Here is a 19,961-nt window from a genome sequence, read left to right as displayed (position 1 = left end):
CTCATTCCACATGTGCTTTAGGTATGCTGACATGAAGTTGGTACCTCTGTCAGACACCACCTCCTTAGGGAAACCCACTCTGGTAAAGATACCAATGAGGGCCTTGGCTACTGCAGGGGCAGTAGTCGACCTAAGGGGAATAGCTTCAGGATACCTGGTAGCATGATCCACTACTACCAGGATATACATATTTCCTGAGGCTGTGGGAGGTTCTAGTGGACCAACTATGTCCACACCCACTCTTTCAAAGGGCACCCCCACCACAGGAAGTGGAATGAGGGGGGCCTTTGGATGCCCACCTGTCTTACCACTGGCTTGACAGGTGGGGCAGGAGAGGCAAAACTCCTTAACCATGTTGGACATATTGGGCCAGTAGAAGTGGTTGACTAACCTCTCCCACGTCTTGGTTTGTCCCAAATGTCCAGCAAGGGGAATGTCATGGGCCAATGTTAGGATGAACTCTCTGAACAGCTGAGGCACTACCACTCTCCTAGTGGCACCAGGTTTGGGGTCTCTGGCCTCAGTGTACAGGAGCCCATCTTCCCAATAGACCCTATGTGTTCCATTTTTCTTGCCTTTGGACTCTTCAGCAGCTTGCTGCCTAAGGCCTTCAAGAGAGGGACAGGTTTCTTGTCCCTTACACAGCTCCTCCCTTGAGGGTCCCCCTGGGCCCAAGAGCTCAACCTGATAAGGTTCAAGCTCCAAAGGCTCAGTTCCCTCAGAGGGCAGAACTTCTTCATGAGAAGAGAGGTTCCCTTTCTTTTGCTGTGTTGCAGTTGGTTTCCCAACTGACTTTCCTTTTCTCTTGGTAGGCTGGGCCATTCTTCCAGACTCCAGCTCTACTTGTTCACCCTGTGCCTTGCACTGTGCTCTGGTTTTCACACACACCAGTTCAGGGATACCCAGCATTGCTGCATGGGTTTTTAGTTCTACCTCAGCCCATGCTGAGGACTCCAGGTCATTTCCAAGCAGACAGTCCACTGGGATATTTGAGGAGACCACCACCTGTTTCAGGCCATTGACCCCTCCCCATTCTAAAGTAACCATTGCCATGGGATGTACTTTTCTCTGATTGTCAGCGTTGGTGACTGTGTAAGTTTTTCCAGTCAGGTATTGGCCAGGGGAAACCAGTTTCTCTGTCACCATGGTGACACTGGCACCTGTATCCCTCAGGCCCTCTATTCTAGTCCCATTAATTAAGAGTTGCTGTCTGTATTTTTGCATGTTAGGCGGCCAGACAGCTAGTGTGGCTAAATCCACCCCACCCTCAGAAACTAGAGTAGCTTCAGTGTGGACCCTGATTTGCTCTGGGCACACTGTTGATCCCACTTGGAGACTAGCCATACCAGTGTTACCTGGATGGGAGTTTGGAGTGGAACCTTTCTTGGGACAGGCCTTGTCTCCAGTTTGGTGTCCATGCTGTTTACAGCTATGACACCAGGCCTTTTTGGGATCAAAGTTTTTACCCTTGTACCCATTGTTTTGTGAAGAGGCTCTGGGCCCACCCTCCTGTGCAGGTTTTTGGGGGCCTGTAGAAGACTCTTTACTATTTTTAGTTTTGGTTGTCTCATCACCCTTCTGCTGGGGAGTCTTTGTGACCCCTTTCTTTTGGTCACCCCCTGTTGAAGTCTTGGACACCCTTGTCTTGACCCAATGGTCCGCCTTCTTTCCCAATTCTTGGGGAGAAATTGGTCCTAGGTCTACCAGATGCTGATGCAGTTTATCATTGAAACAATTACTTAACAGGTGTTCTTTCACAAATAAATTGTACAGCCCATCATAATTACTTACACCACTGCCTTGAATCCAACCATCTAGTGTTTTCACTGAGTAGTCAACAAAGTCAACCCAGGTCTGGCTCGAGGATTTTTGAGCCCCCCTGAACCTAATCCTGTACTCCTCAGTGGAGAATCCAAAGCCCTCAATCAGGGTACCCTTCATGAGGTCATAAGATTCTGCATCTTGTCCAGAGAGTGTGAGGAGTCTATCCCTACACTTTCCTGTGAACATTTCCCAAAGGAGAGCACCCCAGTGAGATCTGTTCACTTTTCTGGTTACACAAGCCCTCTCAAAAGCTGTGAACCATTTGGTGATGTCATCACCATCTTCATATTTAGTTACAATCCCTTTAGGGATTTTCAACATGTCAGGAGAATCTCTGACCCTATTTATGTTGCTGCCACCATTGATGGGTCCTAGGCCCATCTCTTGTCTTTCCCTCTCTATGGCTAGGATCTGTCTTTCCAAAGCCAATCTTTTGGCCATCCTGGCTAACTGGATGTCCTCTTCACTGGGGCTATCCTCAGTGATTTCAGAGGTGTTGGTCTCTCCTGTGAGGGAACCAGCATCTCTGACTATTATTTTTGGAGTCAGGGTTTGAGGGACCCTGTTCTCCCTAGATAGGACTGGTAGGGGGGAATTGTCCTCCAAGTCACTATCCTCTTCCTCTGAGTTGCCACCCTCAGAGGGGTTGGCCTTTTCAAACTCTGCCAAAAGCTCCTGGAGCTGTATTTTGGTAGGTTTGGGGCCCATTGTTATTTTCTTTATTTTACAGAGTGACCTTAGCTCCCTCATCTTAAGATGGAGGTAAGGTGTGGTGTCGAGTTCCACCACAGTCACATCTGTGCTAGACATCTTGTTTCTAAAAGTTGGAATACTTTTAAGAATCTACAACTGTTTCTAGAATCTAATTTCAAACTTTTAACAAACTTTTAAACTCTAAAAGACAATGCTAAACAGGGACTTAACACACAAGGCCCTAGCAGGACTTTTAAGAATTTAGAAAACTTTTCAAATTGCAAAAATCAATTTCTAATGACAATTTTGGAATTTGTCGTGTGATCAGGTATTGGCTGAGTAGTCCAGCAAATGCAAAGTCTTGTACCCCACCGCTGATCCACCAATGTAGGAAGTTGGCTCTGTATGTGCTATTTCAAAGTAAGGAATAGCATGCACAGAGTCCAAGGGTTCCCCTTAGAGGTAAAATAGTGGTAAAAAATAGATAATACTAATGCTCTATTTTGTGGTAGTGTGGTCGAGCAGTAGGCTTATCCAAGGAGTAGTGTTAAGCATTTGTTGTACATACACAAGACAATAAATGAGGTACACACACTCAGAGACAAATCCAGCCAATAGGTTTTTATATAGAAAAATATCTTTTCTTAGTTTATTTTAAGAACCACAGGTTCAAATTCTACATGTAATATCTCATTCGAAAGGTATTGCAGGTAAGTACTTTAGGAACTTCAAATCATCAAAATTGCATGTATACTTTTCAAGTTATTGACAAATAGCTGTTTTAAAAGTGGACACTTAGTGCAATTTTCACAGTTCCTAGGGGAGGTAAGTATTTGTTAGATTAACCAGGTAAGTAAGACACTTACAGGGCTCAGTTCTTGGTCCAAGGTAGCCCACCGTTGGGGGTTCAGAGCAACCCCAAAGTCACCACACCAGCAGCTCAGGGCCGGTCAGGTGCAGAGTCCAAAGTGGTGCCCAAAACACATAGGCTAGAATGGAGAGAAGGGGGTGCCCCGGTTCCGGTCTGCTTGCAGGTAAGTACCCGCGTCTTCGGAGGGCAGACCAGGGGGGTTTTGTAGGGCACCGGGGGGGACACAAGTCCACACAGAAATTTCACCCTCAGCGGCGCGGGGGCGGCCGGGTGCAGTGTAGAAACAAGCGTCGGGTTCGCAATGTTAGTCTATGAGAGATCTCGGGATCTCTTCAGCGCTGCAGGCAGGCAAGGGGGGGATTCCTCGGGGAAACCTCCACTTGGGCAAGGGAGAGGGACTCCTGGGGGTCACTTCTCCAGTGAAAGTCCGGTCCTTCAGGTCCTGGGGGCTGCGGGTGCAGGGTCTCTCCCAGGTGTCGGGACTTTAGGTTCAAAAGAGTCGCGGTCAGGGGAAGCCTCGGGATTCCCTCTGCAGGCGGCGCTGTGGGGGCTCAGGGGGGACAGGTTTTGGTACTCACAGTATCAGAGTAGTCCTGGGGTCCCTCCTGAGGTGTTGGATCGCCACCAGTCGAGTCGGGGTCGCCGGGTGCAGTGTTGCAAGTCTCACGCTTCTTGCGGGGAGCTTGCAGGGATCTTTAAAGTTGCTGGAAACAAAGTTGCAGCTTTTCTTGGAGCAGGTCCGCTGTCCTCGGGAGTTTCTTGTCTTTTCGAAGCAGGGGCAGTCCTCAGAGGATGTCGAGGTCGCTGGTCCCTTCGGAAGGCGTCGCTGGAGCAGGATCTTTGGAAGGCAGGAGACAGGCCGGTGAGTTTCTGGAGCCAAGGCAGTTGTCGTCTTCTGGTCTTCCGCTGCAGGGGTTTTCAGCTGGGCAGTCCTTCTTCTTGTTGCAGGAATCTGATTTTCTAGGGTTCAGGGTAGCCCTTAAATACTAAATTTAAGGGCGTGTTTAGGTCTGGGGGGTTAGTAGCCAATGGCTACTAGCCCTGAGGGTGGGTACACCCTCTTTGTGCCTCCTCCCAAGGGGAGGGGGTCACAATCCTAACCCTATTGGGGGAATCCTCCATCTGCAAGATGGAGGATTTCTAAAAGTTAGAGTCACCTCAGCTCAGGACACCTTAGGGGCTGTCCTGACTGGCCAGTGACTCGTCCTTGTTTTTCTCATTATTTTCTCCGGCCTTGCCGCCAAAAGTGGGGCCTGGCCGGAGGGGGCGGGCAACTCCACTAGCTGGAGTGTCCTGCTGGGTTGGCACAAAGGAGGTGAGCCTTTGAGGCTCACCGCCAGGTGTGACAATTCCTGCCTGGGAGAGGTGTTAGCATCTCCACCCAGTGCAGGCTTTGTTACTGGCCTCAGAGTGACAAAGGCACTCTCCCCATGGGGCCAGCCACATGTCTCGGTTTGTGGCAGGCTGCTAAAACTAGTCAGCCTACACAGATAGTCGGTTAAGTTGCAGGGGGCACCTCTAAGGTGCCCTCTGTGGTGTATTTTACAATAAAATGTACACTGGCATCAGAGTGCATTTATTGTGTTGAGAAGTTTGATACCAAACTTCCCAGTTTTCAGTGTAGCCATTATGGTGCTGTGGAGTTCGTGTTTGACAGACTCCCAGACCATATACTCTTATGGCTACCCTGCACTTACAATGTCTAAGGTTTTGTTTAGACACTGTAGGGGTACCATGCTCATGCACTGGTACCCTCACCTATGGTATAGTGCACCCTGCCTTAGGGCTGTAAGGCCTGCTAGAGGGGTGTCTTACCTATACTGCATAGGCAGTGAGAGGCTGGCATGGCACCCTGAGGGGAGTGCCATGTCGACTTACTCGTTTTGTCCTCACTAGCACACACAAGCTGGTAAGCAGTGTGTCTGTGCTGAGTGAGAGGTCTTCAGGGTGGCATAAGACATGCTGCAGCCCTTAGAGACCTTCCTTGGCATCAGGGCCCTTGGTACTAGAAGTACCAGTTACAAGGGACTTATCTGGATGCCAGGGTCTGCCAATTGTGGATACAAAAGTACAGGTTAGGGAAAGAACACTGGTGCTGGGGCCTGGTTAGCAGGCCTCAGCACACTTTCAATTGTAAACATAGCATCAGCAAAGGCAAAAAGTCAGGGGGCAACCATGCCAAGGAGGCATTTCCTTACAATGTGTATCTGCAGCTACACATGCCATCGAACATTATGCTACCCATTGAGAGCCCATGCAAAGTGTTCTGCAGGCCTGCCATTGCAGCCTGGGTGAAAGGGTGCATGCACCCTTTCACTACCAGGTCACTGCAACAGGTCATTAAGTCACCCCTATGGCAGGCCCTCCTATCCCAGAGGGCAGGGTGCAAGTACCTGTGTGTGCAGGCACCCCAGCAATTGCAGAGGTGCCCCCTCAAACTCCAGTTCCATTTTCCTGGACTTGTAGATGGGTACGCCATTTTATGCATGAACTGGACATAGGTCACATACAGTTACCATTCCCCTGTCCATCACCACCCCAGGGGTGGTGCCCAGAGCTCCTACAGAGAGACCCTGGGTGCTGCCATCTTGTAACCTTAGGTTTGCAGGGACCTCTGGGAGCATCTGAGTGGCCAGGCCAGGCAGGTGACGTCGGAGCCCCCTCCCGATAGGTGCTTACCTGGTTGGGTGACCAATTCCCCTTTCAGGGCTATTTAGGGTCTCTCTCTTGGGTGAGTCCTCAGATTCAGCTTGCCACATTCCAGCAGGACTCCTCTGTAACCTCTACTTCGACTTCTAGCCACTGGAACAGCGACGGGACACTTCAGGAACTGACAATCTGCCTCCACGAAGAAGATCCTTCTAGCAAGATTGTACCCGCGGCTCCTACCAGCTTCTGGAACATTTCTCTGGCTGTGCATCCTCAGAGGATGGCAAATCTTCAGTCTGCACGAGAAGAAAGAAGGAATCTCCTTTGGCGTGAAGGAGTCACTCCCTGCAGCCGCAGGCACCTGCTGCAACGACGACCGGCTGTGTGGATCTCCTCTCAGCCTGAGCTGCGTGGATCCTGCATCATGGGTGGTGGTCAGTAGTAGTCCTCTTGGCCCTATCTGCCAGCTGTTCAACTTTGGTGGAGTTAAGCCCTTGCCTTCCTATTGCATAGCTTCAGCCCCCAGCACTCCTTCCTGCGACGCACAGCTCTCTGCGTCGCTCTCCTGTGGTGTGGGACCCTTCTTCAGTCGTGCTGCGTGAGCTCTTCTGCAACTCGTGTCCCCTTTCTGTGGGACTCCTGTGGGTGCTGCCTTCGCTCCTGTGGGCTCACTGTGTCGCTGAGGGTCCCCTCCGACTCCCCTTCCTGGGCCGAATGCTGCTGGGCCATGCTGGTTCCCAGCAGCACCACTTTCCAACAATTGTGATATGTGCCTTTGCCAAGACTTGTTGGTTTAATTCATGCACCAACACTAGTCTGCGATCTTCCTTTCAGCGTGGGACATCTGCATCCCTCAGGAACTCTTCTCCAGTTCCCGGGCTGCAGTGTTGACCTTCTCTTCATCACCGTCGACCAACTCCAGCAAGTACAGCTGGGTGGGTAGTAGCTCCTAATCCTCTGGACTCCACTGTGACTCTTGGACTTGGTCCCCTCTCTCCACAGGTCTTCCTCTCCAGGAATCCCCTGGGGAGGTTGGGGTAGAGGACTGTGTTACTTACCTCTGTGGTTTTCTAGTACTACCAGCTCCCATCTACAAATTCCACTGACTTAGGTGAGGGTCCTGTGTTCGCATTCCATTTTTTTTTAGAGTATGGTTTGGGCTCCTCCTAGGGTCACAGTTGACTACATTTACACAGATTTCTAACCTTTTCTATGCCTATTGCTGTGTACTAGCGTATATATTTCTGTAATACTTACCTCCTATTGGAGGGTTGCCCTTCTAGTACTTTTTTGGTATTGTGTGACCAAAAATAAAGTGTGTAAGTGCTGTGTGACTTCAGTGGTTTTGCATGTCTCCTAGTTAAGCCTTGGCTGCTCATCCACAGCTACCTCTAGAGAGCCTGGCTTCTAGACACTGCCTACACTTCACTAAGAGGGGATACCTGAACCTGGTATATGGTGTAAGTACCTTAGGTACCTGTAGGAAGTTGGCTCTGTATGCACTATTTCAAAGTAAGGAATAGTATGCACAGAGTCCAAGGGTTCCCCTTAGAGGTAAGATAGTGGCAAAAAGAGATAATACTAATGCTCTATTTTGTGGTAGTGTGGTCGAGCAGTAGGCTTATCAAAGGAGTAGTGTTAAGCATTTGTTGTACATACACACAGGCAATAAATGAGGAACACACACTCAGAGACAAATCCAGCCAATAGGTTTTGTTATAGAAAAATATATTTTCTTAGTTTATTTTAAGAACCACAGGTTCAAATTCTACATGTAATATCTCATTTGAAAGGTATTGCAGGTAAGTACTTAAGGAACTTTGAATCATTACATTAGCATTTATACTTTTTACATAAAACACAAATAGCTGTTTTAAAAGTGGACACAGTGCAATTTTCACAGTTCCTGGGGGAGGTAAAGTAATGTTAGTTTTAACAGGTAAGTAAGTCACTTACAGGTTTCTGTTTTGGGTCCAAGGTAGCCCACCGTTGGGGGTTCAGAGCAACCCCAAAGTTATCACACCAGCAGCTCAGGGCCCGTCAGGTGCAAAGGTCAAAGAGGTGCCCAAACCACATAGGCTTCAATGGAGAGAAGGGGGGTGCCCCAGTTCCAGTCTGCCAGCAGGTGAGTACCCGTGTCTTCGGAGGGCAGACCAGGGGGGTTTTGTAGGGCACCGGGGGGACACGAGTCAGCACAAAAAGTACACCCTCAGCAGCGCGGGGGCGGCCGGGTGCAGTGTGGGAACACCCATCGGGTTTCCAATAGTTTCCTATGGGAGACCAAGGGGTCTCTTCAGCGATGAAGCGATGCAGGCAGGCAAGGGGGGGGCTCCTCGGGGTAGCCACCACCTGGGCAAGGGAGAGGGCCTCCTGGGGGTCACTCCTGCACCGGAGTTCCGTTCCTTCAGGTGCTGGGGGCTGCGGGTGCAGGGTCTTTTCCAGCCGTCGGGAAATGGAGTTCAGGCAGTCGCGGTCAGGGGGAGCCTCGGGATTCCCTCTGCAGGCGTCGCTGTGGGGGCTCAGGGGGGACAACTTTGGTTACTCACAGTCTTGGAGTCGACGGAGGGTCCTCCCTGAGGTGTTGGTTCTCCACCAGTCGAGTCGGGGTCGCCGGGTGCAGTGTTGCAAGTCTCACGCTTCTTGCGGGGAGTTGCAGGGGTCTTTAAATCTGCTCCTTGAAACAAAGTTGCAGTTCTTTTGGAGCAGTGCCGCTGTCCTCGGGAGTTTCTTGTCTTTCTTGAAGCAGGGCAGTCCTCAGAGGATTCAGAGGTCGCTGGTCCCTTGGAAAGCGTCGCTGGAGCAGGTTTCTTTGGAAGGCAGGAGACAGGCCGGTGAGTCTGGGGCCAAAGCAGTTGGTGTCTTCTGTTCTTCCTCTGCAGGGGTTTTTCAGCTCAGCAGTCCTCTTCTTCGTGTAGTTTCAGGAATCTGTTTTCCTAGGTTCAGGGAAGCCCTTAAATACTAAATTTAAGGGCGTGTTTAGGTCTGGGGGGGTTAGTAGCCAATGGCTACTAGCCCTGAGGGTGAGTACACCCTCTTTGTGCCTCCTCCCAAGGGGAGGGGGGCACATCCCTAATCCTATTGGGGGAATCCTCCATCTGCAAGATGGAGGATTTCTAAAAGTTAGAGTCACTTCAGCTCAGGACACCTTAGGGGCTGTCCTGACTGGCCAGTGACTCCTCCTTGTTGTTCTCATTATTTTCTCCGGCCTTGCCGCCAAAAGTGGGGGCCGTGGCCGGAGGGGGCGGGCAACTCCACTAGCTGGAGTGTCCTGCGGTGCTGGAACAAAGGGGTGAGCCTTTGAGGCTCACCGCCAGGTGTTACAGCTCCTGCCTGGGGGAGGTGTTAGCATCTCCACCCAGTGCAGGCTTTGTTACTGGCCTCAGAGTGACAAAGGCACTCTCCCCATGGGGCCAGCAACATGTCTCTAGTGTGGCAGGCTGCTGGAACCAGTCAGCCTACACAGATAGTTGGATACAGTTTCAGGGGGCACCTCTAAGGTGCCCTCTGGGGGTGTGTTTCACAATAAAATGTACACTGGCATCAGTGTGCATTTATTGTGCTGAGAAGTTTGATACCAAACTTCCCAGTTTTCAGTGTAGCCATTATGGAAATGTGGAGTTCGTGTTTGACAAACTCCCAGACCAGATACTCTTTATGGCTACCCTGCACTTACAATGTCTAAGATTTGGCTTAGACACTGTAGGGGCATAGTGCCCATGCAACTATGCCCTCACCTGTGGTATAGTGAACCCTGTCCTAGGGCTGTAAGGCCTGCTAGAGAGGAGACTTACCTATGCCACAGGCAGTGTGAGGTTGGCATGGCACTCCGAGGGGAGTGCCATGTCGACTTAGTCATTTTCTCCCCACCAGCACACACAAGCTGTGAGGCAGTGTGCATGTGCCGAGTACGGGGTCCCCCGGGTGGCATAAGACATGCTGCAGCCCTTAGAGACCTTCCCTGGCATCAGGGCCCTTGGTGCCAGGGGTACCAGTTACAAGGGACTTACTTGAGTGCCAGGGTTGTGTCAATTGTGGAGACAAAGGTACAGATTAGGGAAACAACACTGGTGCTGGGGCCTGGGTAGCAGGGTCCCAGCACACTTTCAATCAAAACTTAGCATCAGCAAAGGTAAAAAGTCAGGGGTAACCATGCCAATGAGGCATTTCTTTACACTTAAGACGTGGGGAAAAATGACCGAATGTCAGAATGCAGGGTAGAGTTTAATAAGACTGCATGATGGCACATCCAGATGAAGATCAGAAGGCATGAGACGCCACCTTTCTGTGCCAAGAAGCTATTGCAAGTTTCTCACATCCACTCTGGTGGCATCAGAAGCCTGGCATATAATGGGTCTAATATCACAATGGGCAAGGAAGGGCACAGATCCTCAGACTTCAAATTTTACAGGGCCAACTTTTGGTCACACCTTCAGATTAGGGTGGAGGTTCTTTTTTCAAGTACAATGAGGCAGCAATATGAGTTACCTTGACAGATTTAACAGTGATGTGGCTTCCAGCATTACTACTCTGAGGCAGTTACAAGACAGAATTCAGCCTACTTTGTGGGTTTAGGTGGGTGTCCATCAGCACGCTCTACAGAACCACTATGTCTCTAAAGGGGATCTAGTGGTTAACGGATCTTGTCTCCTTCACTCACATCAAAACTCATACATGGCTCTGCATATAAATCTGTCTCATCCACTTGGGCATTGTCATCCCTAAACTCCTCTTCCAAAGCCCCATTGGGACATGAGATTATTTCTTAACTATCAAGGAATGATGCTTTCAGCACCATTCTGCCCATGACTTTATAGTTTTCTTTCACTGAAATTAAGGACGAACTTTAAGAGGAATTCTCCATTCCCATCTTGACCACTCCATCAGAAGCAATTTGGATATGATCTGATTCAGTGCTGAATGAAAATGGTTGTCCTCCCAAACATCTTGAACCACACATCACTGAGGCTCCTTTACTCCTTTGCTGTGGCAAAATAAATGGCTGCGAGTAATACGATTGAGAATAAACCTATTATTCCAAGGCTTGGCGCAAATAATTATTCTAAGGTTGATCATGCATCCCAGTACCATATGATCATTAGGCTGATGTCACCAGTTGTCTGAAACCAGAACAAATTACTAAGAAAAAAATTCTTAATATTCTGGACCCAACACTATATGGCTGGGATAGGTACAGCATGTAAAGATACAAGTTATGCAGCAGCCTTAATATTTTCACAGCCAAGTTAAGGGATAATGTTTGCTTTGATAAAGTTACAACAAGATACATTTACCCTACAAAGCATTGTGTGCCTCTATTCTGACATACCAAAAGCAATCATGTATAAATTTCCCCCACATAATGTGAGACTCTTCACCTAGATTTTTAAGTGCGAGAAGAGGAGATGAACAAGCATTTGCAACGCAAACGTCTTGCATTTGTAAACGTTTGAGCAACTGGTACTGAAAGTGGCATTTTGTTTTTTTTAACTTTTTTTTTGTATGAAGTTAAGTGATGATATTTGCATAGCGCATTCACTGTTGTAATGTGCACGAAGCAGGGAAGGGGTGCAGTACCACTGGGTGTCCCTTGGGACCTCATATGGCCACATAACATACTACACCCTGCAATCTTGAAGTCAACACATCTCCAATGACTTACAGGCATGGTGGTGAAAAAAAAAGCGCAGCACCCATTTGAGAAATAAGTCTTCCACTGTGCATACAGGTTATGAGGGAGGGGAGACAATATGCTGGCTGAAAAAAAAAAAAAAAAAAAAGTAGCAACCTCCTGACACCTCTTCGCTGCTGTTACTAAGAGGAAGTTGAAACTGGAGGGAGCCTCAATCAACGTGACGAGCGCCAATATGTGTAAAAACACTTTCATCCCATGCTTTCAGGAGCTGAAACATACTATTATATGGTAAGCAGGGAGCACGGACAAGGGCTTAAAGGGCAGTGGAAAGAAGGAGGAAAGCGGATTTGTAGGTGTAGTAAACTCAGCCAGCAGGTATCAAAGCACTTTACAAGAGCACCAATTATATTACACAAGTGCAGATTAATTTTTTGGGGGCACGTTGAGATTACGTGAATAGCCCAGAATCACAGAATGGTGAACCAACACCAATACTCAAACTTTGTTCCCCAGTTACAAAGAGAGAAGCTTTGGCACTAAGCCACATTTTAAGACGTTTTGATTTGTTGACGGAGAGCATTAATTACTGTGGGAAAGCTTTGGATAGCATGGACCAAAAGAAAACAAGATTAGGTAAAGCATGTGAAATGTAATCAGGAAGAACAGGGCTATCTTTACGGCATTATATTTATAATACCAGGGAAAGGGTGCAGTACCTTAGGCTGTCCTTGAGTGTCCCTTCGGACCTCTTTTGGCAACATAAGAGACTGCATCCTGCAATCTTGAATTCAACTTTCGGGCATCATGCAGAAAAATTAATTTCCTCTTTTGAGTAAAGTTTTATGCTGTGCAATCAGGTCATGAAGAGGGGAGACTAGATGCAACTTCACGAAGTCATGTAAAGCGCTCTTCGATCTTGTTTGCGCTATATGACATCTTGATGTAAAGTGCTCAGACACTACAAATAAACAGCAGCATGCCCAAAACAAGGAAGAGGAAAAATTGTCTGCCACACTAAGCTATGTAGCCGATCACGCAATGATCCACGTAAAAGGGCCAGTCTGCAAGGCGGCAACAAAGCAGCCTCAAGGCAGGACAAACATGAAGCATTTACCTACGAAATCAAGGGAATTTTGATAGGCAGGACAAGGAACGAATTAAAGTGATGGGCGTGGTTAAAGCCCACAGATGTAGATTACATCATGTTGAGAGAGAGTGCTTGTAGGAAAGTACCATCTTGCCTGGCATGTTACCCCCATTTTTCACTGTATATATGTTGTTTTAGTTGTATGTGTCACTGGGACCCTGGTAACCCAGGGCCCCAGTGCTCATAAGTGTGCCTGAATGTGTTACCTGTGTAGTGACTAACTGTCTCACTGAGGCTCTGCTAATCAGAACCTCAGTGGTTATGCTCTCTCATTTCTTTCCAAATTGTCACTAACAGGCTAGTGACCATTTTTACCAATTTACATTGGCTTACTGGAACACCCTTATAATTCCCTAGTATATGGTACTGAGGTACCCAGGGTATTGGGGTTCCAGGAGATCCCTATGGGCTGCAGCATTTCTTTTGCCACCCATAGGGAGCTCTGACAATTCTTACACAGGCCTGCCACTGCAGCCTGAGTGAAATAACGTCCACGTTATTTTACAGCCATTTTACACTGCACTTAAGTAACTTATAAGTCACCTATATGTCTAACCTTTACCTGGTAAAGGTTAGGTGCAAAGTTACTTAGTGTGAGGGCACCCTGGCACTAGCCAAGGTGCCCCCACATTGTTCAGAGCCAATTCCCTGAACTTTGTGAGTGCGGGGGCACCATTACACGCGTGCACTACATATAGGTCACTACCTATATGTAGCTTCACAATGGTAACTCCGAATATGGCCATGTAACATGTCTAAGATCATGGAATTGCCCCCTCTATGCCATCCTGGCATTGTTGGCACAATTCCATGATCCCAGTGGTCTGTAGCACAGACCCTGGTACTGCCAAACTGCCCTTCCTGGGGTTTCACTGCAGCTGCTGCTGCTGCCAACCCCTCAGACAGGCATCTGCCCTCCTGGGGTCCAGCCAGGCCTGGCCCAGGATGGCAGAACAAAGAACTTCCTCTGAGAGAGGGTGTGACACCCTCTCCCTTTGGAAAATGGTGTGAAGGCAGGGGAGGAGTAGCCTCCCCCAGCCTCTGGAAATGCTTTGTTGGGCACAGAGGTGCCCAATTCTGCATAAGCCAGTCTACACCGGTTCAGGGGACCCCTTAGCCCTGCTCTGGCGCGAAACTGGACAAAGGAAAGGGGAGTGACCACTCCCCTGACTTGCACCTCCCCTGGGAGGTGTCCAGAGCTCCTCCAGTGTGCTCCAGACCTCTGCCATCTTGGAAACAGAGGTGCTGCTGGCACACTGGACTGCTCTGAGTGGCCAGTGCCACCAGGTGACGTCAGAGACTCCTTGTGATAGGCTCCTTCAGGTGTTGCTAGCCTATCCTCTCTCCTAGGTAGCCAAACCCTCTTTTCTGGCTATTTAGGGTCTCTGTCTCTGGGGAAACTTTAGATAACGAATGCAAGAGCTCAGCCGAGTTCCTCTGCATCTCTCTCTTCACCTTCTGATAAGGAATCGACTGCTGACCGCGCTGGAAGCCTGCAAACCTGCAACATAGTAGCAAAGACGACTACTGCAACTCTAACGCTGATCCTGCCGCCTTCTCGACTGTTTTCCTGTCTGTGCATGCTGTGGGGGTAGTCTGCCTCCTCTCTGCACCAGAAGCTCCGAAGAAATCTCCCGTGGGTCGACGGAATCTTCCCCCTGCAACCGCAGGCACCAAAAAGCTGCATTACCGGTCCCTTGGGTCTCCTCTCAGCACGACGAGCGAGGTCCCTTGAATCCAGCAACTCTCTCCAAGTGACCCCCACAGTCCAGTGACTCTTCAGTCCAAGTTTGGTGGAGGTAAGTCCTTGCCTCACCTCGCTGGGCTGCATTGCTGGGAACCGCGACTTTTGCAGCTACTCCGGCCTCTGTGCACTTCCGGCGGAAATCCTTTGTGCACAGCCAAGCCTGGGTCCACGGCACTCTAACCTGCATTGCACGACTTTCTAAGTTGGTCTCCGGCGACGTGGGACTCCTTTGTGTAACTTCGGGTGAGCACCGTTTCACGCATCCTCGTAGTGCCTGTTTCTGGCACTTCTCCGGGTGCTACCTGCTGCTGAGAGGGCTCCATGTCTTGCTCGACGTCCCCTCTCTCTCCTGGTCCAATTTGCGACCTCCTGGTCCCTCCAGGGCCACAGCAGCGTCCAAAAACGCTAACCGCACGATTTGCAGCTAGCAAGGCTTGTTGCCGTTCTTTCGGCGGGAAAACACTTCTGCACGACTCTCCATGGCGAGAGGGATCCGTCCACCAAAGGGGAAGTCTCTAGCCCTTTTCGTTCCTGCAGAAACCACAGCTTCTTCTGTCCAGTAGAAGCTTCTTTGCACCCGCAGCTGGCATTTCCTGGGCATCTGCCCATCTCCGACTTGCTTGTGACTTTTGGACTTGGTCCCCTTGTTCCACAGATAACCTAGATTGGAAATCCACAGTTGTTGCATTGTTGGTTTGTGTCTTTCCTGCATTATTCCTCTAACACGACTTCTTGGTCCTTAGGGGAACTTTAGTGCACTTTGCACTCACTTTTCAGGGTCTTGGGGAGGGTTATTTTGCTAACTCTCACTATTTTCTAATAGTCCCAGCGACCCTCTACAAGGTCACATAGGTTTGGGGTCCATTCGTGGTTCGCATTCCACTTTTGGAGTATATGGTTTGTGTTGCCCCTATCCCTAGGTTTCCCCATTGCATCCTATTGTAACTATACATTGTTTGCACTGTTTTCTAAGACTATACTGCATATTTTTGCTATTGTGTATATATATCTTGTGTATATTTCCTATCCTCTCACTGAGGGTACACTCTAAGATACTTTGGCATATTGTCATAAAAATAAAGTACCTTTATTTTTAGTATAACTGTGTATTGTGTTTTCTTATGATATTGTGCATATGACACTAAGTGGTACTGTAGTAGCTTCACACGTCTCCTAGATCAGCCTAAGCTGCTCTGCTAAGCTACCATTATCTATCAGCCTAAGCTGCTAGACACCCTATACACTAATAAGGGATAACTGGGCCTGGTGCAAGGTGCAAGTACCCCTTGGTACTCACTACAAGCCAGTCCAGCCTCCTACAGTGCTTGCCCCCTGCCTAATCTCAAACTGAAAAAGGAGCTCTTAACAAGATCTTTTAAATGTCTTACTCAATTACCATGAGTTATTTCATTTTCTACATTACATTCACTTTCACACTTACCTCTACAGTAGTAGCAGCCCTTTGAGTCCTCTTTCCAACAAGGTCAACTTGTTCATATTTTGATTTCATGTATTTACGTGCAACCTCATAAACCCATTGTGGACAAGTAGCAGAGAAAAGCAATGTTTGAGGATTATCTTCAGATTCTGGAGGAAAACAAAGGGTCAAGTATTTAGAAGAGGAAAGATGCACAAAAACTGCTGAATGAGACAGTTTTATAGAAAGATTTTAACATGCTAAACTTTTAAATAGCTACAAAGATAGGTTACTGTTACCGTTAAATAGCACTTGTATAGTGAGCACTTAGCATTTCAAAGGTTCAACTCATGGGCCGTGAATGTAGCATTTAACTGTGTCCCAGTCAATAAAGTAAATATCACTCTTTTATACTAGCAGGCATGCTAAACTTTGTAAGCACCTAGGGGTTCTGAATTTATTAAAGAAAGTCTGATTTAGAGCACCTATATTGCCCCACGTTCAGAGGATGATCCATATCATCGGACTATGGACACTGTAAACCTAATGTCAGGATAGGAAAATTACTACTTAAAGATGTTTGAATCAGAGATTCCTATAGCCGCTACCACATACGCATATTAATGTGTGAATGTAGGAAGCAGAAGCTATATGTGGTATGTGAAGCGAGATCGCGCTGTGAAAGAAGATAAAAAGTAGTCAACAAACCAGATGGAAAACAGCGAGCCTCATGTGTTTTCAGTACTTCGTCGCTGCGCTCGAGGAGGGCTAACCACTGGAAAAGGCATGACGTATGCATACCTTCCACTAATGAAATCAAGCAGATTTTAAAAGGCAAGCCCTCAAACCAATGAAAGACACTGACGTGACATGGAGGGGGCTCCGAGGCCTTTTCTAACTACTAAAGCATCTCACAAGCAATACGTAAGCTCGACCCTAAAAATAGCAAGTATCTTTATGTAGGTTTAAGCATTAAAAAAAAAAAAAGTACTTACCTGAACGATTTTTCTAACTAGAAATTATTTTTCATTTTAAAAAGTGGACACAGTGCAATTTGTGAGTTCTACAATGTTGTCTTTTTGCAAACAGGTAGAGTACGGCACCTTACAAGACCAATCTCCAGGAGTTAAGGTGAGAAGTGGGCAAGGTTCAAGGCAGCACCAGTAGTACACCCCCAGTGGCGCAGGGGCAGCTGGGTGCAGAGTGCAAAACATCACTGGGTGCTCAATGAGTTCCTATGGAGATAGGTCACTGCGAAAGGGGGCTGCAGGCTCTGGCCAGGAGGACCGTCGGGCTGAACCAATAGCGGGGCTCAGGCCACTCGATGCTCGGTCACTGGTAGGCACCTTTGGTCCTCTGCTCCATGGCTGAGGGGTGGCTGGTGTAGAGATGTCCTTAGGTGTCAGGATGTTCTGACAAGAGCGGTCACAGAAGGGGGTGGGTGCGTGCAGAAGCTGCAGGCTTTGTCAGCGGGTCCAGGAGGGGTAAAATCACAATAGACTTGTACTCTGGAGGGCTGAGGAACCTTGCTGCCACCGGTAGTCCACATCAACTTGGGTCAGAGGCAGTGGGTGAGTGCTGGCTTCAGGTGTCATGTTTTGGAGGCTTCAGAGTCCCTTCTTTTGGAGTTGGCTAGAGAACAGGTCCACAGTTCATCGGCGACCTCGAGTCTTTTTCAAAGGCAGGCAGTTCTCCCAGGATTCTGGAGTTATGGCTGCAGATTTCAACGAGGGATGCAGACAGGCCAGTGAGGTTGGTACCAGGTTAGTCGCTTCTTTTCTCCTCTTCTGCTGTTTCGGCTCTTTGGTGTCCTTGGTCTTCTTACGTCAGCAGAATCTGCTTCTCTGGTACCAGGGGCTCCCCTAAATACTGAATTTAAGTGTTTTAGGGATGTGTCGGATAGTAGCCAATAGACTACAGACCCTTGGGGTCACTACGTCCCCATATGACTACTTCCTGAGGGAAGTGGGCATAACCCTGTCCCGGAATTTCTAGGTATACCATCACAAAGGTGTCCACCTAGTAGTAGGCCAACTCCGGGGTGGTACTAGCCTGGTGGTTGCACGCCTGACTAGCTAATTTTCCTGCCTGTCCAAGTGCCAAGTGAGCTCTGGCCGGGGGTGAGGGGATAGCATTCTCTCCTGTGAGGGGAGCCAGGTTCAAAGGTGGTAGCCGTATGACGCATGCTGCCTTAGGAAGGCTAATCAGCAATTCATCCTGTGGGAGTGGGTGTTACACCCTCTCTCCAAACGGGCTTTTGTTCTGGGCCTCTTGTGAGCAGACGATTGTCACCCTAGGGTTCCAGAAGGGTGTCTCGGGTGGCAGGATGGCAGAAACTGGTCTGCGAGCAAACCAGAGGCTGGCACAGATTCAGAAGGCACCTCTAAGATGCCCTCTGGGTGCAGGTATTGATAAATCCAAAACTGGCAGCAGTGTAGGTTCACCAATGAGATGTTTGATATCGACCATTCCTATCTTCAGTGAAGCCATCATGTAACTGGGGAATTTGTATTGACCAATGTCCAGCACATGAATTTAAAATGGCTTCACTGGTCTCTTACTATGTCCGAGAATCAACAAAGACATAGCAGGGGCATATCTGCTCAGCAAGATATGCCCACACATGTAGTATAATGCAGCCTTTCTTAGGGTTGTAAGGTCTTCTTCAAGGGTGTCATATTTTGCATGCCGAGTTAGGGGCGATAGCACACAGGCTGTGTGCCATATCGTGTTTTTACTTTTGTCTGCACCAGCCTGCAATGTGCGTGCTGAGTGGTCCCTTAGGTTGGCACAATTCGTACTGCAGCCCTTAGGGACCCTCTTTTGTACCCCAGCACCTAGGTACCAGGGGTACCACTTACTAGGGACTTAGGGGAGACTAAAGGTTTTGCCAATTGGGTAAACAACTATACAAGTTTTGGGAAAGAGCTCTGGTACTGGTGACCTATTTAGTAGGAACCCAGTGCACTTTCAGTCAAGATCACATCCTGTACTTAGCAAAAAGTGGGGGGTTACCACGTAAAAAAGAGGCACTTTCCTACAGTGAACACAAAGGATGTTATGAGGTTCACAATAGTCTAGAGGTGGGTGCATCTACAACCACGTCAGCCTGCAACTAGTCCAATGTCCAGAGTTTTAATCAAGACCACTGACATCCTGGGGGTCTTCTTACCAGTTATTCTCTTGTTATGGCTGGGCAATCTCATTCATAGGAACATAGCCGCCCATTATCAGAGTCTGTGCCGAATATTTCATGGAGGACACGAGCCCTTCTGGAAGATAGAGGCATCGTGTCAGAGTTAGGAAGGTGGGGAAATGGTTGCTACCTCAGAAAGAGCCCGCTGATTGATATGATGTAGCACAGGAAGGCAGGACAAAGAATTTCCTTTGGGAGAGAGAGGTAACACTCCCTTTCGAAACAGTGTGTGACTGGTTTGGGAGGGGTAGCCTCCCAAAGACATTGGTGTGCTTTGAAGGGCACATTTGGTGCCCTCCATGCATAAACCAGTCCACACCGGTTCAGGGACTAACTAACCCCCCGTCCCCCGTACTCCTGTCCCTGCTCTGGCACAAAACTGGAGAATGGAAAGGGGAGAGATCACTCCCGTCCATCACTCAAGAGCTCCTCCAGAGGGACCCTGGGTTCTGCCATCTTGTTTCCAAGGTTGGCAGGGAACTCTGGGAGCATAGGAGTGCATCTGAGTGGCCAGGCCAGGCAGGTGACGTCAAAGCCCCCTCCTGATGTGTGCTTACCTGGCTAGGTGACAAATCCCACTTTCAGGGCTATTGAGGGTCTCTCTCTTGGGTGGGTCCTTAGATTTAGTTTGCAAGATTCCAGCAGGACTCCTCTGCAACTTCCACTTCTGGCCACTGGAACGGCAACTGGACCCTCCAGGAACAGACAACGCTACAATCCACGAAGACTCTTTTGCAACTTTGTTTCCGCTGCTCCTGCAACATTTCCCCCACTGCGCATCCTCA

General features: G+C 48.7%; 1 protein-coding gene across 2 annotated transcripts in view; it reads right to left on the bottom strand.

Moving 5' to 3' along the window:
• LOC138300753 (nucleolar RNA helicase 2-like) overlaps window positions 1-19,961 on the bottom strand; it is a 338,402-nt gene that overhangs the window by 206,226 nt on the left and 112,215 nt on the right. For both annotated transcript variants that reach the window (XM_069240509.1, XM_069240510.1), the window contains exon 8: window positions 16,005-16,150. In XM_069240509.1, the coding sequence (XP_069096610.1) occupies window positions 16,005-16,150 (146 nt within the window). The remainder of the gene's footprint in view (window positions 1-16,004; window positions 16,151-19,961) is intronic.

Source organism: Pleurodeles waltl, chromosome 6, assembly GCF_031143425.1.
Source record: "Pleurodeles waltl isolate 20211129_DDA chromosome 6, aPleWal1.hap1.20221129, whole genome shotgun sequence".
In the NCBI taxonomy this organism is placed as follows: Eukaryota; Metazoa; Chordata; class Amphibia; order Caudata; family Salamandridae; genus Pleurodeles; species Pleurodeles waltl.
Note: the sequence above shows the minus strand (reverse complement) of the source record. Positions and strands in the feature narration are given on the sequence as shown.